The sequence below is a fragment of the Rhinolophus sinicus genome, linkage group LG14 (genome assembly GCF_036562045.2).
Source record: "Rhinolophus sinicus isolate RSC01 linkage group LG14, ASM3656204v1, whole genome shotgun sequence".
Lineage (NCBI taxonomy): Eukaryota > Metazoa > Chordata > Mammalia > Chiroptera > Rhinolophidae > Rhinolophus > Rhinolophus sinicus.
The window spans coordinates 54812827-54840278 of NC_133763.1; the positions used below are offsets into that span (position 1 = coordinate 54812827).

At 56.5% G+C, this 27452-nt stretch overlaps 2 protein-coding genes across 14 annotated transcripts in view; both read right to left on the reverse strand.

Annotated features, from left to right (window-relative positions):
- FCRL5 (Fc receptor like 5) overlaps positions 1 to 27452 on the reverse strand; it is a 66635-nt gene that overhangs the window by 2219 nt on the left and 36964 nt on the right. For 5 of the 8 annotated variants that reach the window (XM_074318520.1, XM_074318521.1, XM_074318524.1 and 2 more), the window contains 5 exons: positions 27140 to 27167; positions 26137 to 26219; positions 25886 to 25954; positions 24743 to 24774; positions 21766 to 24670 (listed from right to left, as the gene is read on the reverse strand). In XM_074318520.1, coding sequence (XP_074174621.1) covers positions 24581 to 24670; positions 24743 to 24774; positions 25886 to 25954; positions 26137 to 26219; positions 27140 to 27167 — 302 coding nt within the window. In that variant the 3' untranslated portion in view covers positions 21766 to 24580. Of the gene's footprint in view, positions 1 to 21765; positions 24671 to 24742; positions 24775 to 25885; positions 25955 to 26136; positions 26220 to 27139; positions 27168 to 27452 lie in introns of those variants that run through there. The other 3 variants (XM_074318523.1, XM_074318519.1, XR_012491587.1) reach the window with 2 other exon arrangements.
- Positions 34 to 15705, reverse strand: LOC141568458 (SLAM family member 9-like). 6 transcript variants are annotated; one of them, XM_074318537.1, is made up of 7 exons: positions 13621 to 14093; positions 12437 to 12532; positions 5756 to 6133; positions 3942 to 4238; positions 2498 to 2738; positions 2227 to 2317; positions 34 to 1960 (listed from the first exon to the last, which is right to left on the reverse strand). In XM_074318537.1, the coding sequence occupies exons 2-7, from the start codon at positions 12507 to 12509 to the stop codon at positions 1868 to 1870; spliced, it is 1173 nt and encodes a 390-aa protein (XP_074174638.1). In that variant the 5' UTR covers positions 12510 to 12532; positions 13621 to 14093; the 3' UTR covers positions 34 to 1867. The 6 variants fall into 6 exon arrangements, with proteins under 6 accessions (XP_074174638.1, XP_074174637.1, XP_074174636.1 ...); XM_074318536.1 differs by lacking the exon at positions 13621 to 14093 and adding an exon at positions 12823 to 13570 and having other exon boundaries at positions 12437 to 12529; XM_074318535.1 differs by lacking the exon at positions 13621 to 14093 and adding an exon at positions 12823 to 13570.

The following is a 27452-nucleotide window of genomic DNA, read 5'->3' on the forward strand; positions in this document are numbered from 1 at the left end:
ATTTTTACAGATAAGGAAGGAAGAAATACTTCCTAACGTATAATAGGATTTATTCTGGACCCGGTAAAATACACATGAGGAGGAAGAGGCCAAGGGAGATGCTTGCTGACCTGTCATGAGGGCTGGGTGAGGCCGCACAGAGGCTGTTTATGATTCTGGGAAGCTGCTGACTCAGTTCCCATATATGAAAACTCGTCACGAGGGGCTGTCTGGGGTTTGTCCTGTGAGGGGAGGAGTGGACATGGCTGAGAAGAGGAAGAATGTCAGCTCCGTTCCTGCTGAAGTCCTGGTTGATCCGTAGCGTTGCACACTCCTCCCGCCTAAATACGCAGCCGAGTTTGAGCTTCACCCCAGTAGAAACCCACCGTGCACCACTGGGCAATGGCGCCCTGTCAGTCAGTAACACGACAGGGACTCCATCTGGTCCTGTGTTTCTCGGGATGCTCATCTTTAGGTAACTCAGGTGTCAGCTCATCAAACTTGACCTGAGGCCGACTCTCACAGCCTGTACGATCCAGTGCCATCTTGTCTCCAGTAACTTGTGAGCCCTCTGTTCTCAGTCTCCCCACTCCATGCAAAGTTTCCCGATGATTCAGACTTATTTGCATTCCCTTGAAATGAGCCACTGGAGCGGAGCATAAATAAGCCCACTGCACGTCTGGAGGTTGTCATAAGAGGACGCACAGGGCATAGCGTCGGCCATCTTGTGGGCAGTCCCCTCACTGTCCTTCTGACAAGTGACGCCCCCCTCAGAGTGGGAGTCCAGCCTCTCAACTCCAGTTGCTTATCTCATGTTTTCTTCATGCCTGTCTGCCTGTCTCAGCCTCTTTGGAATTTTGGTGAATAAAATTTTGTCCATTTCATTACATTGTCTCAGAAAATTTTGGTAGCTTCTTGCAAATTCCCTCCATAGATGGGAAAGAAGACAAATCACAACATTTACTGTGGCCCAAAGCTCCTCCATCCTGTGTAATATCTCACTCTCTCATTTTTCAAATGAGGGGGCAGCGCTCCTCACTCGGGGACACTTTTAATGGTCATGTAACCTCATGGTCCTTTCTGGCTCTGGCCCTCTACTCAAGGGGACCAATTCATCGAATCTGAATGTACTTTGCAACTCAGCCAGGAGGTGCTGGGGGCCAAGGTGGGAAGTGTGCAACTATTCTGATCGAATCTGGCAGCAATTCAGTTTAGAGCCGCTCTCCTAGCACAGGTTCTGCCTGTTCAGAGCCAGGGACCACCCTGGTGTCATGCTCCTCCTCACCGGAGGTCAGCATCCTTTGGTGAAAGCCCTTCCTCTTACAGGAAAAACAGAATCAGCAGTGTGACAGCCTGAGTCTTTCCCTTTGCCTCTCCCCGTTCAGCCACAGTCAGTCACTGGGACACCCATCGCCCAACAAAGAATCCTCTGCCCAGCACAGGAGGACCCCCGGGAGAGCCACACATCAGTACCTCTGAGGGCGAGTGGGTTGGGCCTCGTGGACCTGCAGAACCACCGGAGCAGCGGCGGTGTGGCCCATGAGTAGAGGACCCAGGAAGTGTGGTGGTGACCGAGGCCTGAGGCTGCAGGAAGCACGAGAGCAAGCCAGGCACCCTCTTCTCTGTGCTGTTTCTCTGGTGCTAATGCAGTGACGATGGCCCACCCAGCAGCGGGGGTGCCCACATCCCCAGAGATCCCATTTCTCCCAACAGAAAAAGTGCCACACGTGCCATCGGCCATGTGTGACCAGGGAGCTAGGGCACAAGAGTCAGAGTCATGCCCATGGGGCAGCGGGAGCTGGAGCAGAGCTGGGAGAGGACGTGTGCGCAGGCGTCCTGCTGGGAACGGAGGCATCCTGGGAGCGCTGCCTTCTCCTGCTTCTCCCACTTAAATGACCTTCGCGGCCTGTCCTGGCCTGTGGACCTCACTGTAGATAGTAGTGACAGGTATCTTTTCTTCCAGAGGTTGCTCACAGACGCCCTAGGAGGGTAACACAGGGGGTACCTGGAGCAGCTGAGGGTCCCCAGGGGCCTGGGTGGAAGCAGTGCTGCTGACATGCCTGGGAAGACTCTCCCCAGGGCCCAGGACGACACTGGTCCCGCTATAAACTCTCTCACTTAGTGAGTCGACTCGCCAGGAGGAGTTAAGGGGGCAGAGGACCCAGAGAGGGCAGGTGACTGGGCTTCACAAGCCCACGTGGGACACAAGGACCTGGGGGCCCAGGTGGCACAGCTCCCAGCTCTCACCTTGTCCCCTCCCTCCTGAGACTCTTCCTGGCTCAACTCTGCATAGCAGATGTCATCCTCACGGACCGACGGCCATCCTCCAGTCCCGCACCTGAGTCACACACAAAATAAAGCTCAACTCTGAGCCTTAGAACCCTGCACACCCCCGCCACCATGGACGACAAGACCATGGGCACACCATCCACCCCTGTGCAGGGACAAAGGGACAAAGGGACAAAGGAAGCCAAATGCGTGAGGGGAGGGGTTGGCCTGAAGGAGATGTGCAACCTGCCTGTTCCAGCCTCCATCTCCTTCTTCTTCCCGCGTGTCTTCCAGAAGCACAGTCCAGCTCCCACAATCAGCAGTACGACCATGACAGCACGTACGAGGCATGGCACGTAGCGACCAGTGGCCTGTCCCTGTGAATCTGTTTCCCTCACACGGAGAGAGTGAAGAAGGTGAAGGCAGAGACACCGTGAGGTACCCATTGCCAAGGGGAGGAACAGAGAGAGCAGGTGGAGACACTGCAGGTCCTGGTTCAGAAGCCGAGGAGGGAGGAGCACGGCAGGAACAGAGAGATGACAAGGGATGGTGTGGGCCCCGTGGAGCTCGTCACCCACACGGAGGACACAAAATACCACACGAGGTGATGGGTAACCTGGGTCTGGAGCGAGTAGGAGTTTCCCAGACACTCTGGGTGGGCACGGCACTGCATGAAGGGGGCACCCTGGAGACAGCCAGCCCCTGGGAGTTGCCAGCACCCCTGGGGCAGGCAGCACAGGGAGGGGCAGGGATGATCGGGGGTCCCGTGGGTCATGCTGAGTGTTGAAATTCACCTGGGACAGAGATTGCGGTGTGAGGAGAGGGTGATGGGTTTTACGCGATGCTGACACATCAGAGCCCCTCAGAGTGTAGAGGATGGTTTGAGAGGTGAGGCTGCACACGGGGCACAGGTGAGTCACTCATTCAGTGAAACACCGACTGTGAGCCAACGCGGCCAGAAGCCCTGCTTGGCACAGGGAGCCAAGGAGGACAGGGCATCCGGGCTCCAAAGGAGACACATCCACACACAGGGCTCTGCCACCCAGTGTGGGGCATGACGGCTCCTTGAAGGAGGTGACGCCTGAGGGCAGGACAGGACGGCAGCTGCATGGCCCTGGGCAAAGGAGAATCAGGAGCCCTTTGTTCAACCTCATTAAGAGCCGAGTTGGAAACCCAGTGAGCGGCCCTGTGTGACAGCGTGGGTTAAGTGATCACAATATTAGCGGCGCCTGAGGGAAATCCGTCAACAAAATATGTCAAGAAATTAGGATTCGTGAGGGAGGGCGGATGGTAAAGCACAGACTGTCTGCAGGTCACAGCCTGAATAGCAAGATGCCTTCAGGAAGCGTGAGGTGTGCAGGGTGTGAGTGACGTCAGAAACGGGGGTGGGGGTGCCCACCCTGAAATCCCACAGGGAGCCCTTGGAGACCAAATCCCACGGGTGACACAGAAGATGACACGATCCACTTTCTGTGTGCATTAAACTGCTCTGGATGATGGTGGGGGAGGGAGGACGGCTCCCTCCTGGGTCAGCAGGGCACGTGTGGGGAGGAAGGCAGGACGGCGAGAGATATTTAAGCGCAGGAACAATGGGCTGAGACTCCCAGCGCTGTGTATGTGTGACCAGGTGGGAGGTGAGCTGTGACCTGCAGGGACCGCAGTGCTACAGCACCTTCCCCGGCACATGTACTCACGATGGGCACAGACGTCCACCAGGGTGGTGGTGGCCGTTTTCAGGTCCACCTGGTTGCTGACTGCACAGGTGAGGCTGGTGTTGGGCTGCTCCAGGGGCAGGCTCACAGCCAGGAGCCAGGTGCTGGGGCCTGGACCCAGGGTCCCTCTCTGCTGCCACTTCCTGGGGAGGTCATTGTGCCACCAGGTCACATTCAGGTCGTCCGAGGCCCCCTGGGCTCTGCACTCCAGGGTGACATTGCACCAGTCTGCTGTGATGGACAGTGACTTGGCCTGTATCTGGGGGAGGGGCACCGGCTCTGCGGGTGGGAGGGGGGAGAAGGAAGGCTCAGGTGGGGAGCCCTTCACAGTGTAGTTCTCACCCAGTCTCACGAACGCTGCCGTCCTCCCACTTACGAGGGTGAGAGCGTTTCTCAGGTAAAACAAAATTGGCCAAAATACACAGCAAGAGCTCATAGGGGGGAACCGTGGGCTGAGGCCCGATGTGATTCCACCAGACGGAGCCAGTCTTAAACTCTCCTACAAGAAAACAAAGCCTGGACCCCACCTACCCAAGGCCCACTGTTTCCACGAGTTGGGGTGTCTCCTGGGAGGTGCAGAGTGTGGCACAGGAGGACTGGCCCAGGCCAGGGCTGAGCTCTGCGTCTCTTGCTGAGGCCCCGGGGACACTCGGTCCATGGCAGAGAGGAAGCTGCCAGCTCTGGGAGCCCAGGGAAAGGCCCGGGCTCTCGCAAGACACATTTGAGGGAAGGGAAGTGGTGGTGACGAGGAAGGAGCTGTCAGCGTGGTTAGGACGTGCCACTGACCTTGAGCTCCACACAGGAGCCAAGTGACAGTCATATGGGGACTTCAAGCTGCAAAAGCACTGGCTGCAGCAGGATGTGCCCTATGAGGGAGGTTCTCTGGGGAGAGAAGGACGTGGCTGGATGAGCCTAAGAGGTGTGGCCGTGAGAACCCTCCCTGGGGCGCCCGGAGGCTCTCTGAGCTGGATGTGGGTGTCAGGGAGTGAGGCTGCCCTGGGCAGGAGCAGGTGAGAGCGGGAGGGGCAGGAAGTGCTGCCTACACCTGGGTTTGCAGCTGTGATGGGCCCAGTAGTGGCCCCCATGACGTCCGCGTGTGTCAAATCCTGTGAGCATGTTCGTGACACGCAAGGGAGAACTAAGGGAACAGAATGACCATTGCTAACCAACTGCAGGACAATAAGGAGATTGTCTAATGTCTGGATGGGACCCGGAAAGCCCAAGGTCCTTCAAACTGGAAATGGAAGGAGAGGGTTCAGAGGACACACGTGAGAAGGACGAGAGCCACACTGCTGTCCTGGAAGATGGGGGACGGTAGCCCCATGCCAGGGACGCGGGTGCCACTGGGACGTGGGAACGGCAGGGTTTGCTCCCCACAGCCCGCAGAAGGGCAGCAGCCTGGACACCTCCCTGCCTCCCACTCAGTTGTGACGTCACTATGGCCAGCGATATAATGAGTCTTTGGATCTAAGCACAGAGCCATCGCACCTGTGACAGCAGCACAGAAAACGAGTCACCAGTGAATATGGCTGAACTGATTCCTCTAGAGGCAGAAGTGCTGTGGGGATAATTCCCCCCACCCCGTTCTGTTCTCCGTCCCCAACACTGCAGTGACTGTACCCCAGGTGTGACGTCAGGTCTGCTCTTCACTTGAGCTGAGCCCACTCACCCTGAATCACGGGAGCAAAGAGAGACTGAAGGTGGGGTTCTGGAAGGAGTCCCCGAAGGAGGGCTGTGTGTCACTCATAGGGACCAGAAGAGGAGGTGGCCCCGGGAGGGTGGGAGGTGGCACGTACCGTAGACAGACAGATGGAACACCTGGGTAAATCCCCTTCCTCCTGTGAAGCTGGCTCGAGCCCGGTACTGCCCACTGTCCTCAGGGGTCAGGTTCTGAATGAGCAGGGACCTCATGCTGGGCACACGGGCCCTGTGCTTGTACTTGTCCTGGAGGCTGACCCAGGTTAGTGGGTCCCCACCGCTGCCCACTCGCAGAATGCGTCTGTAGGTGATGTCGGAGCCAAACCTCCACTCGATCTCCTCCAGCTGAGCTTCTGGGTCTCCTTCCAGCTCCTGAGTCACGTTGAACCACACGGAGCCTCCTTGGACCCTCTCCAGAGAGATGTTGGCTCTAGAATCTGCACCTCCAGAACTCATGGGCCCAGCGCCGCAGAGGCCTAGGGCATCGGAAAAGGGAGACGTGAGGATGAAGGAGGCGACCACACAACCCATCTTCCGGGGAGACCCACCAGGGCTCCCCCTGGAGTGTCGGGAGGCAGCCTGGTGCAGGGAACGTGAACATTCGGAATCCAGTCCTGCTGTAGCAGGAGCCGCCCCGAGCAGGCCACTTGTTTACCTACAGCCCTGCAGACCCTTACCTGCCTCACACTGACAGGTGATGGAAAGGAGATCATGGACCGCGGTGCCCAGAACATATCTCATCAGTAACAAGTGCATCTGTACGAGGCAGTTTCTAGAGTGGCTCTGTCCCCTCTCGTGGTCACACTGTGTGACCCTCTCCCCTGGGGTGTGGCTGTACCTGGTGACTGGCTTCTAAGGAATGGAGTGCAGCAAAGGTGATGGCTGTTCCCTGGAGACCTGGGTCACATAGCACTGGGGCCTGCCTGCTGGTCTGTCCGTCTGTCTGTCCATCCTGCACTCTCCTCTCCTCTACCCTCCTGCCCACACTGATGAGCCAGCTGCCCTGTGCAGACCTGCTCATGCCAAGGAGCTGAGGGTGGACGCGGGGCACCGCAGGGCTGAGCAGCGACCTAGACCAGCAGCCCCAGGAGTGCATGCCACCGGCAACCGTGAGGGAGCTGGCAGCAGACCTTTCCCCGTGACCCTGGAACCCCAGCCCAGGTCTGGATTTCCATCTGAGAGACCCTGAGCCAGAGGAGCCCACAGTACAGCCTGGGTCCTGCCTCACAGAACCATGACACTGCACATGGTGGAGTTTTCATGCACTAAGCTTGGGTAGCAGCACCCACAGCAGGAATAACCGGGACAATAACAAAGCTGGTTCTTTCTCTCTCTCTAGGCAGCCTAGTGGTCAGGATGAGCTGGGCGGTGCTGTGGTAACCATGACAACACCTCTGGGTCTCAGAACAGGGAATGTCTGTCCCACATCACGTGTCCCATGACCCAGGGAGGGAGGGGTCCTGGCACCAGGGTGGAGGCTCCACCACCTGGCAGCTGTGCCCCATGGAACCCACAGTGTTGTCACCGGCTCTCAGCCCCACAGACATCAGGGGGCCAGGAGCACCACATGTGGTTTCACTTGTCACTTCAGAGGTAGTGTCATCCCTGCTCACGCTTTGTGGTCACACTAGTGACAGGGCCCTGGGCAACTGCCAGGGACTAGAGAACGTGCAGGAGCAAAGGATCGTCTGGTGAGGCCACTGTCCCTGCCACCAAGACAGCACCTCCCTGGCCAGTCCCCTTCCTCCCCAGGTGCCTGAGAGCCTCTGTCCTTCCTGGGGACCCGGGGCGGACAGGATAGGACCAGGAGAAGTACCCAATTACCTCATCCTGAAAGGAAGGACAGTCTGCTTTCTTCAGCAGGTCAGGGGCCGCCTGGGAGGTCTCTACCTGCTGGGGACATAGCTGTCCCTGCAAACCAGGGAGTCCTCTTGACATCAGCCTGCATCCTGCTCACCTGCCCTTCCTGGCTCTCCCTGGGGGCCGAGCGCAGCTCATGCCAGTGTTCACGTGGCCAAGTATTTCAGGCATCTGTCTGCATTCATGTAACCACTAACTTAATCAGGTATGTCCTCATCTCCTCAGCTCGCCTCACAGGACTGGGCCCTGGAACTGACAATGTGGGGAATCCAAGGCCAGAGGCCTTCAGGGCCTGCAGGAGGGGGAACAGGGGGCTGCTCAGTCTATTCCCACCTCCGGCCACCATGAGAGTTACAGGTCTTCACTCATCAGCCTCCTGCCAGCTCCTCTCAGACCCTCCTCAGTCCCTTCCTGCCACACATCCCCTCAGGCACCCCAGGGCAGGAAGAGGCCTATAGCAGATGCTCACCCACCCTGACATGCAGGAAGGACTCCCCTACACGTCCCACAGAAGGTTGACAGACAAGGGCTGGGTGCCATTGTGCCACCTGTGAACAAGACAGGACACATCACCAGGGCCCAGCAGGTCCCAGGACACAGCATTCTGCCCGTCTCTCACCAGAACCACCTGGGCTCAAACCTGGATTTGGGACGTCTCAGCCTCCAGACTGTGAGATAATAAACTTGTGCTGCTTAAGCCCCCAAGTCAGTGGAATCTTGTTGTGGTGGCCACAGTTCCTCTGAGAAGGCAGCACCCTGGGGCACACGCTGACCTGTGAGGGCTTCCAGGAGCCAGGGCCGGGCTCTTGGCCAGCAAATCACTGAGGTGTAAGCGCTGGCATGAGACCCACCTGGGGGCCGGCAGCCATTCCTGGCTGAGTGCTCTTCAGGCAGGTCCTAAGCTAAGCCTGGCGTCCCCACATACGGACAGTGGGGATGAGGAGGTGGTCGTGTTGGGCTCCTGCAGAATTAGAGGGAATGGTCCACAGAAGGCATTCAGCAGGAGATGCTCGGCTGTTACCACGTTACTCTGGTAGCATCTACCTGCCGTGGAATTTTGGGTCTGTTGGAGTTGGATGCTTTCACTGCCTGGAGCAACAGGTACGCCCCCTGACCTCCGACCCCAAATATGCTTTGCAGTCCCTACATTTCAGGAGCTGTAAGAGAGCGAGTGTCTAGTGACCCTCAGACGACCCACAGAGGTCCTTCCCTTTCCCACTGGCAGGCACCATTCCTGTGTGTCCATCAGAGGTAAGGCAGGTGTGTACTAGCACACGCGTGTACCTGCACACACGAGGACACACGCCACACGCGCCCTCAGCCCCCTGACTTCCCTCGTAGTCACCCCTGTGGGAGCCCACCTGCGTCTGTACACATGGAGGGGTCTTGTTTAGTGGCCGCACACTGTTCCATGTGCCCTACTGGCGTCCACTTCTGAGGGACACTTAGCTTGTTTCCTTCCACTGCCAGCAATGCTGCAATGAACAGCCTGGAATGTGAGTCTCTGCACACGTGGGTGTGTGTGGATGAGGAGGGGTCAATGGGGGAAGGCGTGTACATATGAGCGTGTCACAGATTCCGCCAAATTGCACTCTAGAGGCTGTTCTTACCCCCACTTCTATGGATAATGTTGAGATTTCCCTGACACAAAACGATCAAGCTTTTGGTCCTTTTGCCTAATTGATCAGGGAAAATTCTATGTCATTGTAATTGAAACGTGCATTTCTCATATAAGTGAAGTCAATCATTGATGTTATTGCCATTTTGTAAGCTCCTTTCTGTCACCTGAATGTCGGCATATGTCCTCTGCCCCTGTTTTCTTTTCCTATTAGTCAATGGGAGTTAGACATATTTCAAGAAGACGAGCCCTTTCATGGCTTCAGTGACTGTGTTTACGTCTTGGATCCACTGGAAACTGACTTAGGCGGGAGTCTAGGTACCTAGTGTAACAGTCAGAGCCTGGGCTTCAGCGTCAGAGGCTAGTGTTGAGTCCAATGCTCATTTCCTGGCCGTGTGGACCTGAGTAGTTACTGAGCCTCCCGCCTTCAGCTTTCTCGTCTGTGGAATGGCAATGATCACAGTGTCTCCTGACGTAATTATCGACAGGACCTAAGAAGAGGAGCACACTCAGCACCGTGCTCCCTAATTGTCCTGTTAATGTGAGCTGCTCTCATTCTTAGGACGATGATTCTTGCCCAAGCGTCCCTGGGATCAGAACCAGACAGTCCCAGGTCCCAGGGTGCAGCCCTTTCCTCTCCACCACTGGCCGTCTCAGGGGTCTCCTCCCGGGTGCAGGGACAGGCTTCACAGAGTCACCAACCATGGGTGCCATCTGACAGGTATCTCAAATAAGCCAAAGTCCAGCCGGGACCTTCCCGTTTACCAAAGCCCTGAGGTGAAAGCAAATTCATCGCTGTGTCAACAGCAGCTGCTCCACAGCCACTGTCAATGCCTGTGTCACCAGGGAGGTACCTGCACGTCTGTGCTGCCAGGGAGAACAGTAAGGATGGAGGAAGGACGGGTCCGGGCCATCCCAAGCACGGTCTGAAAAGACTGATATTATCTTCTCTGTTTGGTGTGGCGTCTTCCCGATTTCTTCAGGGGTTTCTGGTAATTATACAGGTATTGCGTGCTCATGTAAAACTATTACGGGGTTATGGAGTTTACTCAAAAGAGTCTGAAGTGTGTCTCCTCCCTCGGGTAAGTACGGTTAAGATGTGCACCTTCCGGACTTGAGCTGTAGACAGAAATACTGGAAACCCGCGTGAACACAGGACCCCGCAGACTCCTGATGGCCTAGAAAGAGTGGCTTTGACTCTTGCTTTGAGCTGACTGTCACATCCTGCTGGTCCCTTATTAACTAACGGGCAAAACAAAAGTAGTTTGCAAGACCTCTATTCTCCATCATAATCAACACAGTCCGTGTTCAGCTAATGTGAAAAGGCTATGTTGGTGCAATGACATCAACCAGAGGGGAATGTGACTTCCAGTGTCTATGTGGCACCTTCCTGAGAGATTTTCACCAGTAAATCTGCCCAAAACAACATTTGTCTTTTTGCCCCAAGTGCCGCTAAGAGGGTCTGGACCTGGGGAACAGGAAGGAAGAGCTGGTATTTCCTGCTAAACAGAGAGGAACTGGAAACTCTGGCCAAAGAGGTCAGCGGTTTCTGGCACGCACAGCTGTGGCGAGGTCCCTGAGGGGGTGCGCAAACCACACTGCCCACCCTGTGGGGGCGGACAGGGTGTCGGCCAGGAGGTGGTCAGCGGACTCCATGCCAAGGCCCCTCTCAGGAGCAGAGGCAGAGACAACAGAGGGCAGGTGCAGGAGGCCAGGACAGGAGTCCCGCTGCCTGTGAGGGTCTGACGAAGTGACCGCTGGGCAGCCAGGGGTCTTCTCCTGGAGGGCGCCCTACACAGGCTCACCAGCTATTAGTTTCTGTCGGGACACAGGGATAGGACAGGACAGGAACAGACAGAGGAGACCCTGAAGACCCAAAAGAGAGCCCTGTCTGGGCGGAGCCATGATTCAGACTGTCACAGCTGGAGGGACCTTAGTGGGGTCACAGAGGAGGAGGCGGCCTGTGGGTCACCTTCCCCTGGAATGGGGTTCCATAGGGCACAGCCAGACCGGGGGCCCTGGGCTCCCCTCTCCCAGCCCAGGGTCTCTCCCCTGCAGAGACCTGTCCACCAGTGGTCTCCCTTTCCCTGACCTTCCCAGGACCCTTCCCTCCAAGTTTGTCCCAGCACTGTCACCTGGTCCCCAGGATCCCAGCAGGTCCTATAGTCTCATCCTCCCTGTGAAGCAGGGCCCCGCTGTGACCACCATACTAGAGGCCTGTCCGGTCTCCGACCTCACCTTTCCTTGACCTGTAGCTTAACAATACATCACCCCCTACAGCTCGAGCTCGGATGTCCCATCCCAGTTCCCTGCTTTAGAAAACTACCCTGAGACTTATGACTGTGCCCTTATGCCTATGGATCACAGTCTCTGTGGTCTATCGTTCCTTCCAGGCTTCTCCCATCAGTGTTCCTGGGCTGCTGACGCCACCAGGGAACCACGTGGCCAGAGGGAAGGCTCCATGCAGACCCCGGAACCACCACACAGCCTTTAGAGGAACGCCCAGGGTTTCCCTTAAATACCCCTAAGCCGGTCTGAGAATGTGAAGGTGTCAACCTGCTGCCCTCTCAGACCACAGGTGCTCTGACAATAAACGCTTACTCTATGGCCCAGCTCCTATGGTTCTATTGGCTGAGCGGCACAGACAGGACGAGCCCTGGACTAGGGGTTCCCCCCCAATTTCACATCTTTGCTCTGCTGGGAAAGGGGAAGCAAGTACCTAGAGCAATTAAGGCAGGGACATCTGTCTGGCCACCTGAGGGCTACACAGCAGCCCAGCCAGACCCCCATTTCCTGGAGAGGAGGGCTGCTGCTCTGTTTAAAAATTATAAGTACATCGTCTCAGTGTCCTGATCCGGCCCAGGAAGCCCCAGAGCGCGAGGTTGCCCCTGCAGTTCAGACCGGGGTCCTAGTGTGAGACAGATTCTGCTCCACAGGACGGCTGCAGAGGAGGTCAGGTCCCCTGTGAGGTCCAGGCGGGTGCCCTGGGCCCCTCCACTTCCGGAGCCAGGCTCTGGGTCTCCATCCCTCCCCGCAGGCTCCCCTTGTCTGCCCTGTTATTGCAGAAACAGCCTCTCCTCACTGGGAAAGTTTCCCTCAGAGCAGCCAAGGCCTCCTCAGCTCAGGTCTCCAGCCTCGTCACCGCCCAAGACCATTTTGTTCTTCTGTTCAGCCCGGGGGCTCACTTGCTAAACTGTAAGCATCAGTTCCTCATTTTGTTTCCAAAGACATCATAGAAGGAAAGGGGACACTGCCTGCCGGCTCTGCCCCAGGACGCCCTCCCAGGGAGCCCGCCACTCACCCAGGAGGAAGCCGGCCAGTCCCAGGAGCCGGGAGGCCCAGCGGAGGTGGGGGTCTTCGCAGCAGGCCCCCATCACGGGGCACCACAGGTGTCCTGCTGCAGAGGAAAGATGAGAACAGCAGACGGGGAGGAAAGCCCAACCGCAGGGCGGGGCGGGCACTAGTTGTGGGATGGCAGTTCATATTCTGCTCGAACCCCCGCAGTAAATCATAGCAGGACAAGGTATAACCAACCCTCCTCTGATATGCCCTGAGGTGTAGGGACAGGCCTGTCGCTTTGTCACCCGGGCTCGGTGGCCTCACACCGCCACCCTGCTCCACTGGAAACTCCTCCCCACACCCCTGGGTGGACAGCTGTGCCCAGGCAGCCCCGCCCCCAGTGTCCACCTGTGGTCAGCTGTTACCACCAGGGCAGTCCAGGCCTGTCCCGTGTGTTAGCTGTTCTGTCTGTTCTCCACTGAAGGAGTGAAATTCTCTTTGACTTCCCACAGACTTCAACTGTCAGTTGCGTAAGTAAGAAGCTGTGAGCAAGAACAAAGGCCATTGTGGGACGTGTCGAGTCCCCACATCCCTGTGACAACACTGGCGCTGGCCTGTTGCTGACGAACGTGGTTTTCTCGGGCCCCCGACATGGGAAAAGCCAGCCCCAGGAGCTGCCTCACAGCCATTTCCCCAGAGCCTGTGCCAGCCCTGCTGCTGGTGTCACAGGGGAGGGGACAGAGGGGTAGCCACGCCTGGCACGGCCTGCGACTGAGGGTCCGGCCCTGGCCTCCCCCCCACACTGGGCGCCCTTCATCATCCAACGGCCTGCTCCCCAGTCTTCCTAAGTGGGCAGTGCCACCTCCACCCCGCCCCCCACGGAAGTTCCCCAAGGCTGGGCCGGCAGCACTAGCCCCACAGCCACGCACACAAGGCACTCAGCTCCCTGCATGTGGAGCCCATTTTATGGATGTGGAACCCGAGCCTAAGGGAGGTAGGACGTGCAGAAGGTCACCCAGCAGCTGGGATGAAGGTCTGGACCCCAACATCACAGCTGCTCTTCCATCCTGCTGGGTGGCTTCAAGTAGGACCCCTGAGCCAGCCTGTGTGCCCCCTAAACTCCTCTGCAGCTCCCCAGACAAGAGAGTATTCAACGCAGTCTGCCCCCCCACCCCCACTGCCCACCCCCAGAAATGGGGAAATTACCTCAGAAGGCGCCCCAAGAGTGCATGGTCAGAAACTCTGACACGGAGTCATAATCCGGCAGCTCACCCTTGTGGACGGAAAAGGGGCAGCAGAAGGAACCCGAGAAGCTCAGGGGGGCGGGCTCTGTGGGCCCTACAAACCTAGAGACCAGAGTAACCACGCAGGAGGGTCGGAGCACAAAAGTTCCCAACTCAGAGGTGGTCACATCCAGGCCTGTAGCTTCCTGACAAAGGTCAGTCTTTCCCTAAGTGACACTATTGCCTTTTTGCACCAAGGATAACAGACCTTTGAAAGGACAGAGTAATCTCCTTTTCCAGACCCCTCAGGGCGAAACCGCCAGCGCCAGCACCAGCTCACAGACCACAGAGCCCTCGCTGTTATCCTGTCCCCCACATGCCATCTCCATGTGCTGTATGTTATCATCTGTCCTGCACCCACAATGGGAAAGAACTGTGTCTCCCTTTTACTTTTCATCCAATCCCAGAGATCCCCGCCCTCTTTGCTTCCCCCCCTCTCCCCTAATCTACTGCCCAGGGATTCCATGTAACCCCCTCAGTCTCCTCCTTGGATTCTAATGTGTGAAATAAATTGTAAAATGGCCGTTCTTGGGAGCACTTTCTTAACCTGTTGAGATTTTGCTTCAGAAAACTGAGGCCACTGTGGCTCAAATGAACTCTCGGAAGCCGTTTCCTTAGGACGTTCCTTTGTCCACACACTGACTCTCAGGGGCAGGGGGCGTCTCAGTGTCCTCGTCCCCATGTCCCCACGCCGCTCTTGAGCGCCCTGTGTGAGAACGGTTGGGCTCAGAAAACATTTGTTTGGGGTTTGGGGAGGCGCCTAAAGAGAACCCCTGAGCAGCTCCAGTGGGGGGAGCGCCAGACAAACTGCTTGCTGGCAGAAAACCAGGGACTTTTCCAACCTCCTGAGAGCTGATCTCATTTGCCACATTCCCGTCCTGTGTGGCTGCAGAGCCAACTCTTCCCCAACGCCCCCCACCCTGCACTGTCCAGTCTAACTAAAAGCACTTTCACCTGTGACAGGCAGCCGCCATCATTAGGGTCACCTTCCCACTTCACAGGGGGGACTGGGGCTCCAGACAGGTCACCCAGGAAACCCCAAGGCCTGGGAGCCAGGAGCGGCAGGGTCTGCACTGGAACCAGGAGTCCCGCCTCCCAGACCAACGGTCTTCCAGATGTGAGTCCCTCTCAGGGCAGCAGTGACCCCACATGGGAGCTCTGGGCCTGAAAAGCCGCACTGGGGGTGGGGGGTGGCCAGGCCCGTCCCAGAGCAGCCTCTCACCTCCTTCTCACGGCCCAGGCAGAGGAACCAAGGCCTGTCTGTGGCTACAGCCCAGCCCCGCTGCGTCCCCAAGGCCACCCTTGTCCAACCACAGCCGCTTCCCCTGTGCTCAGTGCGTCACAAATGGCCAGACCTGCAAAGGCTGGAGGCCTGACAAGTCTCAGCCGGTCTCCCTGCTGCACCGGGACTGTCACCGCCCAAGCTGGAGGCTGGTGCCCCTGCCTCACCCCTGGGGCATGCACACTGCTCCTGGGGTCCCCGTCTGGCTTCCACGAGGTCTTCTCTTAGTTCCAACCCTCCCGTCAGTCACACCAACCACTGGCCCCTTGAACCTGGAGAAGCTCTGTGGGTGGGGGTGGGGGAACCAGCTCCTGCCCCGGCCTGGGCCCAGCTCCGGGCAGGGTCCTGTCATCTGCGGGTGACATCGGCCTTTGTGTGGGACTTCCTCCTCACAAGGCCCCCTCTCAGCTGCTGGCTGCTGGCCGGGTCTCAGCATTTCTCACCCAGCACAACCGCTCCCCACACAGGCTCAGGCCTCACCCCCCACCGCCCCCACCACAGGGGGAGGGCGGGCTCTGTGGGTCCCTGTGAGACGCCCTGATGGGGGCAGAAGGGGAGGGAGAGCCCACCCTCAGGCTGGTGCAAGTACAGGGCTGTCACCTGACAGTGGGCGTCCTGTGGTCTCACGCTAGTCCTGGTGCTGCCTGTGCGGGCGCTGGGGTGTCACACATGCTCTCCAACAAGACAAGCCACTTTCAGCTAAACTCCACGTGGCAGCTGGGACTGGTTTCTACTCAGCAAATAGTTACTGAGCACATTTGTGCCTGGGCACCCACAGGGACTTCCTCTCCTGGCCGGTCACCACCGGCTGCCACTGAGCCCGAGGCGTCTGCACAGCAGCATGTCACCCCGCACCTCACCCTGTGACACTGGGCCCCCGTTGGGCACATTTCTAGCACTGATCAGGGAGCTAAATAGCCCCAGACCCTCCACCGTCAGAGGGAGAGTCTGAGCCTCAGGGATTCCAATCTGAGAACTAAACGCAGAGCAGGCGACTCATGGAGATCTGACCCCCCCCAATGCTGACAAGCAGGCTCTATTGAGTAGAATGTCAGTGACTCATTTGTCACAAAGTCTGAGGACAGGGGTCAACCAGGGACCCATGGCACCCCCTTCCTGTCAACAAGGTCTCACCAAACAACAGGGGGCTTGCTGGGCACAGACCTCACTGGACAGAGAGGGCGCTATTTCCCCCTCACTCCGGGACTTCCTCACATTTCCTAACCCAACTGGAAGCACGTCTGTGGTGGCAGGTGGCTGTGACTCGGTCCTTCCAACGAGGACAGTATGGAAAGGGAGCAAGGAACGCACAGCAGACCAGCCTGACCAGCAGTCCTCCAGCCAGGTGCCGGAGTCAGCACCAACCGTGATGTCCTGCCATCGTGCGGCCCTTTGGTGTGACAATAAGTGCGCTTTCTTCCATGTTTGTCCTCCCCCCAAACCCCCAACCCCCATCTACTCACAAGGGAAATGTCAGACAAATCCCGACAGAGGGATGCTCTACAAAACACCCGACGAGGGCTCTTCAAAGCTGTCATGACCACAGGGAAAGTCTGGGAAACGGTCACAGGCCAGAGGAGACGTGACGACCAAATGTACAGTGGTGTCCTGGGTGAGATTCTGGACCAGAAAGGACGTGCGGCAAAAGTGAAGCCATGTGAACACAGCATGGACGTTCCTTACAACATATCGACGTTGGCCCATTAACTGCAGCAAATGCTAAAGGTGTCAGATGTGGAAACAGCGGAAGCTGCATGTGGGGCGGATGGGAACTCTGCTATCTTCACAGTTAGTTTCTAAACCCAAATCTTGTGAAACATAAACTTTAGCTTTTTTATAGTGTTACCCCTCCTGAGCTCTGTGCCTTCTGAAAGACGTGTAGGCGTGTGTACGAGGCCTGGCATGACCTCGTGTGCCCCTGTCCCCGTGTGCACAGGACCACCTGTCTCCAAATGAGCTGGTTCCCACTGCTGACGCCCTGAAAGTGGACCTGGACTATTTGGGTTCTGTCCCCAGGCCTAGTCCCAGCTGCTTACTCAACATACATTCAGCCGATACGTTCTGAGCCCACCTGGGTGCCAGGCACGAGCCAGAGGCTCATAACGCAGGGCGGAAGCAGCGTCCGTGTTCCCTGCCCACGTGGAGTCCACGGCACAGACGTTAAACAAGGACACGTTAACGGGAAGGGAAAGTGCAGGGTCGGGCAGAGGGGCACATTTAAGGGCAGGGATGGCCTCCTTCTCTGAGGAAGGGTGTGGGGAACAGTACTTGATGAGCACCTACTGTGTGCTAAAAGCCCACTGTGTGCTAAGAGCTGACTGAGAGGGGATGTGCGGTCTCACGGACAGCACCTTGGAGCAGGCAGACAGCAGACAAGGAACAGGCCTTTGCAACATGAGCTCATGTGTGATGAGTACTGGGAAGACCCTAAAGGCAGGGCAAAGGGACAGCACATGACGAGTGATGGGCTGAGGGGCTGAGGGGGTGAGGGGGTTAGGGCCAATGTGTGGGGGGCTGGGGAAGCAGCTGTTTTTGGTAGAACAGTAAACCAGCCTCTGCCAGGAAGTGGCTTCTGAGCAGAAACTGGAATGCAGTGGAGGGTGAGCCCTGCAAAGCTCTGGGGGGAGGGTCCGTGGGGGGCACAACAGAACAAATGGGGGGGAGTACCTTGGGGGTCCTAGCAGGACAAAGGGGGAGGGTCTCTGTGGGGTGGGCAGAGCAGGAAAAGGCTCCCAGCTGGAGCAAGCCGGACCGGAAGACAGCTCTCCCTCCAACTGAAAAGTTGGCATTCTCGTTAGTGTGTGCTGTGAGTTTAGCAATCACACACATTCATATCGCCTCTCTACTGTCAGGATGGGACATCCCATCACCCTGAGAGCTCTCTGTGTCCCCTCGTGGTGACCCCCCCCCCTTGCCCCGGGGTTGTGTGCTGGCCCTGTGGTCTTGCCTCACGGAACCTCATTACAATGGACTGGTGCAGGCTGGAGTGTTCCAGGCTCCCTGCACTTGGCATATTGCCTTGAGGGGCACTCGTGCTGCATGTATCAGCCATTTGCTTTTCTTTGCATTGCTGAGCGGGGTTCCGTCGTGTGGAACGCGTCCATTTTGTTCATCTACTTCCCTGTTAAAGAATATTTGGGTTGGGCAGCTGGCTGGCTCTGTTGGTTAGAGTGCAGTGCTCATAACACCAAGGTCCCTGGTTCGAGTCCCACATGGGAGAGTTGCGCCCTCCACAACTAGATTGAAAATAACTACTTGACTTGGAACTGATGGGTCCTGGAAAAATACACGCTGCCCGATAAAAAAATAAATATAAAAATAAAAAAGAATCTTTTTTCCCCCTAGTTTTTGGTGACTCTAGACACAGCTGCTGAAAACACCCACGTGCAGACTTTGTGTGAATGGGACTTTCCATGTCACCTGGGTCAACAGCAGGGGTGGGATGCTGGGCCGTGCGCCTTGCTTTGCGTGAACCCGCCGAGAGGAGGAACAGCGCTGAGAAGCTGCAGTCCTAGGCTGTACCAGGACCGCTGGGCCGGTGCTGTCATCCCGACAGGGTGGGGGGTGACAGAGTGGGTAGGACGAGGGGGGACCCAGCCCTGGTCGGAACGTCCCTGGTGCAGCTCCTATGTGGTCAGGCCCCTTACAGCTGCCCCCACTTAGGGCACCGATGCCTCACTGGGCTAGGACTCCAGGCTCACACCTGCCCTAAATCAAAGGGGTGAGTTGTTAGAAGCTGGGGGGCGGGTGGCAGGGAGAGAGAGAGAACCACCCCACTCATCAGAATGTGCACCCGTCTTCTCAGGGCCATAGCAATGGGCTCAGACACCCTCCGGAGCAAGAAGGGAGCATGAGGCACGGCAGCTGGGAGAATGAGGGTCTGGAGAGGAAGAGGGGAGACCATTACTAGACAGATAAAACCCCTGCACAGCGTAAGGAGGGCCTGCTCCCCTCCCTTGGCTCAGCCCGTCCACGTCTCGGAAGTGCACTCACTTTGACTAACGAACTCCTTGCTCTCCTACGCTGCACAAACTGTCTCCTGACTGAATTTTCTCCTTCAGGAAGACCAAAGCGAGGTACCACGTCATTCCCGGTAAGAAGGCCTCTTTCCAGGTGAGGGTACTAAACCCACCTGGCGAGGCAGCTTGCCCGAGGTCCAGGTAGATCCCAGGCGTTGGGGCTCGTCCTCTCCAGGTACCTGGGCTTCTGCGCCCACTGGCTCGTCCGCCCCGCCCGCCGCCGCCTCTGCCTTCCCTGCCTCCCCCAGCGCAGGCCGCTGCACACCCTGCCTCTCGGACGCAGTTTCTCCATCAGGACGCTTTCCCGATGTCCCCGCCCCCGCTGCTCATCACCGCCCCAATCAGCCGAGGCCGCCCATGTGTGCGCCACTGCCGCCTGTGCCCTGGATGCCAGTTCTGGCGCTGGCAGAGCCACTGGTCCCCACCGCTGCCCCTCCTGGCCCGCTCCCCGGAATGCCAAGGCCGGGAGGAGGCAGGCGCAGCGCCCCCAGGTGGTTATTGGATACCCCGCTTCCAGGCCTGGCACCAGCCTGGGGGCCCGGTGACACCTAGTGGTCCCTGGTTAGAACTGCGGCTTTTGTTGGAGTTTCCAAGGACTTTCTCTCCTGCACTAGCATGAGATGCCTACTGCAGAGACGCCTTCCCGTGTACAGGACGAGTGCTTGTTCCTAAAAATCCAAACCGTAGATAAACGCACACGATGAAGTTTCTCTTTCCTAGTGCTGCGGGTTACTCCTGCAATTAGCAATGTCTGTTCTCAGGCATCTGGTATTCCCACACTTGCTCCTCCAATCGCTCCACTCCGCTCACATCGGAAAGAATACCCATGATTTCCACCATTTACTCCTGGAGCATCGTTTCGGGGACCAATAAAGGCAAACAAAAAGCGACACAAACTGTCATGAACTCAGCACCTCACCTGCTTCTGAGAACACGTGTTCACGGAAGGGCATTTCCATCAACACCGGACCCAGTCAAGCAGGTCGGATTATTTTTCCTGATTTGCAGGTGGGGTAACCAGAACTTGCGGAGACTAGACAGAGGGCGGTGGAGGCCACGCAGGAGCCGGCCTCTGACTCCTCTCAGGTGCGCTTCTGCTTCTCCACAGGTGCCCCTGTTCAAACAGGACTGGCGACCCTGGAGGCCCATCAAGGACACTTGGTGACGTGATAAGAGCATGGATCTTGGTTCTGGGCAGTTCTAGCTCCAACTTACGACTGTGTGGCTTTGGGTGAATTACTTAGTCTCTCTAAGCTTCAGTTTCCTGTAAAAGGGACAGTAATAGATACTTCTGGCATAGGCTTATTGTGAGAATTACAGAACATGATTTATGTAAGATGCCTGCACTACTGATTCTTCAATCAACAATAGCTATTCTCAGGAGCCAGGCCTCTGCCAAGTGGGAGGGATTGGTCAGAGGGCATAGGAGGAGGGGAAGACATCGAGGCTGGCTAGTTGAAGTTGTTAAATTAGGAGACACAACAGGTCAACCAGATGTCCAAGAGAAAGATGGACCTTGATCAGGGACTGACGACAAAACAAAAAGAGAAAATAGGTGTAACCTTGGAATGGTTGGCACCATTTTAACTGTGAAAGTGTGGGAGGCCAGGCACCTCTCTTTGAGGAGACCCCCACAAGCACACAGCTCTTCCCTGTCAAAATTCTGACTCAACTGAGAAACAAAGTGAAACGGTTTAGGGAGCCAACTGTGATGATTAATTGTATGTATCGATTTGACTGGGTCACAGAGTCCCAGGCATTAGACATTCTGGGTGTGTCTGTGAGGCTGTTTCTGGATTTGAATTAGTCAACTGAGTAAAGCAGATTACCCTCCCCAATGTGGGTGGGCCTCATCTAATCAGTTGAAGACCTGCTAGAACCAAAAAGACAGACTCTCCCACAAGTAACAGGGAATTCTTCCTGCCTGACTGGCTTCAAGTTGGGATATCAGTCTTCTTCCTGCCTTGCATTCAAACTGAAATATTGGCTCTTCTTGGGTTTTGAAGCTGCTGGCGTTGGCACTGGAACTGCTCCCTCAGCTGCTCTGGGTCTCCAGTCTGTCAAATGCAGGCCCTGGGACTTGTCAGCCTCCACAATCCCATATAATTGCTTTTGATGACTCCCTATCATCTATCTCTCTCTCTATCTATCCATCCACCCATCCATCCATCCATCTATCCATCCATCATCTATTTATCATACTATCTACCTATCCATCTGTCTGTCTATCATCTATCTGATACACACACATACACACTTTTGGTTCTGTTTCTCTGGAGGACCCTGGCTCATACAATGATCAGCAGAGCTGAGGTGTGAGCGCCGAATGGGCTGGCTAACTGCCTGCTGGGGAAATCCCAGTCCCAGAGCAGACACACCATCTAGGTCGCAGGCGTACACTGGTCCTGGGTAGAGAGGATGGAGAAAGAAGAATCCCTGTGCTTAGAACTTGGCAAATGTAGACTCGCTGATGAAGGTGGCTCAACCAATGGCCATCACCCACCAGTGAGAGAACAAGGGGGCGTTCAGGGCAAATGCTAATGTGCTTAGGCAGTTGTCCAGTCCGCTGGGTCCACCCATTACGCGTGTGGCCAATCAGGGGTGTGGTCAGCAGAAAGAATATCTACACAGATCCCTCCTATAGGAAGCTGCTTGCTCGAACCCAACAGTCATGTGTGTGCTGCCTCCTGTGAGCCCTGCTGGGCACTGGGGTTTGGTCCCTACACAGCGCTGAAATGATCAGAACAATGAACCAATGAGAGTCCACTCCAGGTCACACCGCACCTGCTCTGGTACCAGGCCCAGTTTATTTCATCCGTATTTTCTAGCAGTCCATCAGAAGTTCTGCAGTGAGATCCAACGACATCATTACGTGCCAACACAAAGGTTCTCCAATGTTGAAAACAAACCGCATTCCATTATGACATCCTCCGGGAAGAATTACAAAGATGAAATCCCCAAGGAAATTAGAATAAAATATGCTACATCAAACTCCAGGCATGCCATCGACATCTTGTTTTGCTCTATCCTTGGCTAGGTGTGTCTCAGTGCCCGAGCCATGTGGGGTTTGTTCTATTCCTTATCCCTAATTGTTTCTAAAATTTGTCCTACGGCTTTTTCTAGAATCCAGGATCCAGTCAAGATTTCTGTTTGGTGGTCCTGGCGCTTCAGGCGCTCTTAGTCTCACTGCCCTTCTGTTTTTATCTTTCTTGACATCGGGTCAGGAGGGTCCCCGTTCTTTGATCCGTTTGTCTCCTCAGGAAGGTTCTGGGTCAGCTTTGACATGAGCACCCCTGGGATGTGACTGGGCTCCCTGCTGCACCAGAGAGCACACAGTGTCCGTGTCCCCATGACTTGAGATGCTCCTTTGCTCACTACATCAAGCATCTCTCCACCATCAGAAAGCTACGTTTCCCCCTTTGATTGACAGTACTGGGATGGTGATGCAGTGAGATCCCTTGTTGCCTAGCAACCTCTTACCCAGCAGTTTGAGCCCCCGTGGGGATCTTTGCCCGAGTCAATGACTGACCACCAGCAAAGTGCTGACTCCCTCATGTCACCATTCCTCCTGCATTTATTATCTGCTGTCTTCTGTGAACAAGAGCTTTTTCCTGCTCTTTCTTTTGGGACTAATTATCTCATGGATTATTTTAAAATTTGATGTGTTCCAGCTTATTACTACTAATACTCTTTCATGCTCAAAGCATCCCAACTTTAACTAGTAGATGATGTATCTTATGTTTGCTATAGACGGAATGTTTGTTCCCCCCCAAATACAGGTGTTGACAGCTAATCTCTGAATGTGATGGGATCAGGAGGTGGGGGCCTGTGGGAGGTGATGAGGTCAGGTGTCCTCACAAAGGGGACACACACCCCAGGACACTGCCTTGTCCCTTCCGCCATGTGAAGGCAGACACTGAATCTGCCAGCGCCTTAACCTTGGACTTCCCAGCTTCCAGAAGTGCAAGAAATAAAGTCCCATGTTTATTAGCCACCCAGCCGATGGTGTCTGGACTACAGCAGCCTGAGTAGCTAGAGACACTGTTTAAAAGAATCGGAGGGGTAATGGGCCACGGTAGACTACTGTAGCACTAGCCCTCCACTCACTGCTTTAAAAACAGGCCAATTCCAAGCTGCGAAAGCACTTACCATGGAGCCCAGAGCCCAGCCTCGCCAGAGGGACTGGTGTGTGAATCCTGGAGGGAGACGGAAGAGATCGCTTCTATGTCACTGTCGCCAGAATGACATCAACCTTTCTGTCTGTCTGGAGTCTGTAATTTTTACTCAAGTGAAAGAAATCCTCTAGCACGAGGTTTCCTTTGACACCACGTGCTTACTGTCCTGGGGACGGGGTGGCTCTCCCCCTAGAAGGTGGCTTTCTTTGTTTGCATGGAGGAATTTCAGAATGTTCTCTTTTGGGCCAGGGGCTTCTGCCATCTCGGAGCTGTTTGGCCACGTGGCCTCCCTCAAAACCTGTGGACAGGTTTTTTTCCTTTAGTCCTGAGCTACTCCTGCTGTTGTCATCTGTTGATTTGCAGTTTAGCCTACAATCCAGCCCCGAGAGCACTCTGCCCCTGGTTCAACTTTGTGGGTGTCTCACCCCGCTGGCTCCGGCGGCAGCACAGGCTCATGGCTGCTGTCTGGTTTCCTTTCTGGAAGGCTGAGCTGAGGGCGGGTGGGCAGACCCAGCCCTGCCTCTCCCGGCAAGGCCCTGACGGACACCTAACAGCCTGGCAGATTCTCTGACACATGTGGGAATAAGCTGTCTTGCACCGAGAGTGGAAATATTGCCCGGATCCCGACAGGTGAAAGGCCTTTAATGGAAAGATCTTTTCTGTGGTTGAATCTTTGCCGCAGCCACAGCTGCTCAGCAAAGTCATGACTATTGAAGAAAAAGTGGGCACTCTGTCAAGGTCACTGGCATCGCTGACACCCTCGACCCTCACTCGTGCTGAGGCCGCGAGCCGGGCATCGGGCTGTTGGGTTGCCCGTGGTCACCATTTGGCGGGTACTCTCCGTGGCCTGAGGCCTATGGAAGCTGCTGTTTTAGGTCTGGTTTCCTAAGACAGCCTGAGGCAACCCTGTGCGCTGACACCTGTGGGGGAGTAGAGTTGGGGTGGGGGCTGGGAAGGCCGGCGAACACTTTCGAGGGTGTGCTCAGGGCGGGCAGAACTCTGCCATAGGCTGGTGCTTGCTGTCTTGGCCAGTCCTCAGCGAGGCCGCATAGAGCTTTTGCAGCTCTGAACAGTGCAAGGCGGGGTGCGTGGAGAGGGGAAACAGAGCAAAGTCACCACTGGCTCCAACATCCCGTTGTTGAGGTCAACTTCCCTGCAGCCCGACCTTCAGCCTGACCTTCAGCTCAACCAACTGACCAGGGAGTGATGGGTCCTGGGTTAGAGCAACACGCCATCAGACAAAGGATCACGAGGGCAGGGCTGTAACTGGGCAAATAGGCCAGGGGCCTGCAGGGCCCGTGTCAGACAGCACACAGGCCCCAGGGTGTGGCCCACAGCAGTGTCAGTCTCCCTCAAAGGTGCTTTGGGGTGCAGAGGCTGGAGCAGCAGTTGGGGAGCTGTGTGGACTCATCTGTGAGGAGCCGAGGAGGCTGAGCGCTGGGGCCTGGAGCCTGGGGTGGAAGTCACCTTCACCTGGGAGTAGATGACAGAGGAATCCTGGGGAAAGAACACATAGGTGAGGGCAGAGCTGGGGCTGCAGCGGGAGGGCACACAGGTCATGGGACTCACCTTGTCCTCGGGAAGCCTGGCAGTGGTGCCCGCTGTGGAAAGAAGAGCAGCGTTCAGTTGTGAGGGGCCCAGAGCCCCCTTCTTGCCACGGAGCTGTGGCCCGGCCCTGCCAGCCTGGCGGGGAGGGGCCAGCATTCCTAGGCCCTCTGCCCCACAGCTGTCACCCACGCCCTCAGCGTCACACTTGTTCCCACACCCCGCTCCTGGGGCTCTTAGAACAAAGCAATCTACCCTCTGTCTTGTTAGTGCTTTGAGCACTGACTCACGGGACGTGCTATGGAGAGGCAGACATGGGACATGCTATGGAGAGCAAGCTGCAGACCCAGGCCACCCCAGACTGAGCCCCGGGTCGGCTGTGCCACCTGTGTGTTCTGTGGGACACCAAGTCTCCCCGAACGACACCAGGAAGCAGAGCTAGGCCCAGAGTCTGGACTATGCAGACAGATCTTCTGTGATTTACTAGATGTGTGACCTCAGGCCAGTCATTAAGGGCCTCTCTGCCTCAGTTTCCTCATCTGTAAAATGGGGACCATAACAATACTCACCTCAGAGGGGGGTGTAGGTGTGAATGAGTCATATGCTTTGGGGGGCTACTGGGCCAAGAATGGGGTACAAACACAGTTCATGTGACAAGAGTTATCAGACAACCAGAGAGGGAAGCAGGATGGCTAAAATCACACAGCACTTTCTACCGAGCAGAGTTAGAAGGTCTGCCCTGAGGGCTGTGTTTCCCTTTGTGGCTCCTAAGGAAGCCAGGCTGGGCTCCTGCTGTGAGTGAGGATGGGGACACAGCCAGAGGGTGTAACACACGGGCTGTTTAGTCCCACCAAGCCTGCATCCTCTGTCACAGCAGCAACAGCAAGGCAGAAGGCAGGTAGGGAACGACAGCCCCGTGTCATTTTACAGACGGGGCCCTGCGGCTCGGAGGGGTTAAGTGACTGCCTCATTTTATACCGAGGCCATCTGCGGACAGTGGAGACAGCCTGCTGGGCTTGGGTGAGCCCGCGATCGGTGGGGCACAGGCTAAGCAGCCCAGTGACCCGGGAGGGGTGGCGCTGTGTCTGATGGCCCAGACCTGACAAGCTGTGGCTCTGAGCTGCGCAGGGCAGTTGGCTGTGCAAGTGGAGGGGCCCCAGCTCTTACCGGCGCGTTTGTTTCTGCCCTGGACGCGGCAGACTTCCGAGTACACCACGTCTCCTCGTTTAGGATTTACTTAGAAAAAAGGTGAAGTTGGAGAGGACTGTGAGGTTCCTGCCTCTTGTCTGAGCTCCCAACCCCTCCCCATGGGGGCTTGTTCCCTGGAGGGACTGCAGCCTCCGGGCTGCGGCACTGTCCCTTCCCTTCCCAGGCCACCCCCGGGGGCCCTGCCCAAGGAGGGGGGTCCTGGGTCCTACCATTGCTGTACACTGGCTGCATTTCTAGCCAGGCTGGCACGTTGTGGTAGGTGGGCTCTTGGGGGTCCGAGTGAGAAGAGCTGCTAGGAGACAGAAACACTGATGTCCCCCAGGGACCCTGCAAAGGGGCTGTAACGAGTCTACCACAGGGTGACAGCCAAGCTGGGACGCGTAGTGGATGAGGATGTAACAACTGGCCTATTGTTATGAACGATTCTACTAATGACACATTGATACCATCTGTGTTTGCAGACTTCGTGGTCGCCCTGTGTGTACCAGGCCCTGAACTAGTGCTTGTATCAATATTCAGTTGGTTCTACTGTTCTCCCTATTTTATAGATGAAGGTACGGAGGTTCCAAGAGGCGAGGTGTGCAGGTCGAAAGGGAACAAGCCACGCTTCCAACCTGGCTCCAAAGCCTCCACTCTGCAGGCAGTCAGCGTCTGAGAGAGACCAGGAATCGGAAAGGCTCAGGGGCTCTTGGAGGTTCCTGTGCTGCCACCCAGCTTGCCTGGGGCTCGGTGGTGACCCAGCTGAGCCCGCGTGGCAGCCCTTCCTCACAGGGACCACCCCTGGCAGAGAGCGCTCTCTGGTGGCCCAGCTGTGTGACGGCACCTTCTCGGCGGTCCTCACAACAGGTGTTGCTTAGGTTGGCCAAGTCCAGAGCTTTCCAGGCTGATCTAGCTGAGGTCAAGGCCATGTCAGGACACAAATGGGTTCAGTGGTCACAGTGGGCACTCAGACAAGCAAGGCAACGATGGCACAAGGATGGCGATTGTACATAAAAAGCAGCACCTCACGCAAGAAGGAGGCCACGGTGAGGTGGCAGGAAAGAAAGTCCTGGGACCTGCCTCACTCTGTCCCCTGGAGGGGACAATGTGGAACGGGCACAACCCATCTCACAACACACAGCAGGAACTGCTCTCAGCAGTCACCGGGCTTACTTCCCCTCTCTGCCTCGCAGGCCTCTCGTGAGCCACACGGGCACACAGCCCAGCTCTTACCTGGAGGCGTCACAGGCAGGCCTCCCTCCTGCAAGGGAGAGAAGAGGGCGTTACAGGAGCCACTGCCCTGCAGTGGGACTCTTCTTAGCTATGCCCGAGGGACGCGGCGGATTGGGCCACAACGACCGGCCCTGGGACGGACACTGGCTTCCCAAGGGGTGTTGTTACAATGTGAAAGGGACCCCCATCCACGACCCTTTAACCTGGAGTTTGTAAAGAACAACTGCTTACGGCTACCAGGAGGAAAACAGACTTGATCAGCTGTGAAGACACTTTAAAAAGTCACTAGCTTATCAACCCCATCTGCTTCCTG

Coding starts and splice junctions, on each gene's coding strand:
- LOC141568458 (XM_074318537.1), bottom strand. CDS start 12,509: ATGGGGGCCTGCTGCGAAGACCCCCACCTCCGCTGGGCCTCCCGGCTC. Junction 4,239..5,755: donor GTTCCATCTGTCTGTCTACG/GTACGTGCCACC, acceptor TCCCACCCGCAG/AGCCGGTGCCCCTCCCCCAG. Junction 2,739..3,941: donor GGTGGACGTCTGTGCCCATC/GTGAGTACATGT, acceptor CTTCTGAACCAG/GACCTGCAGTGTCTCCACCT.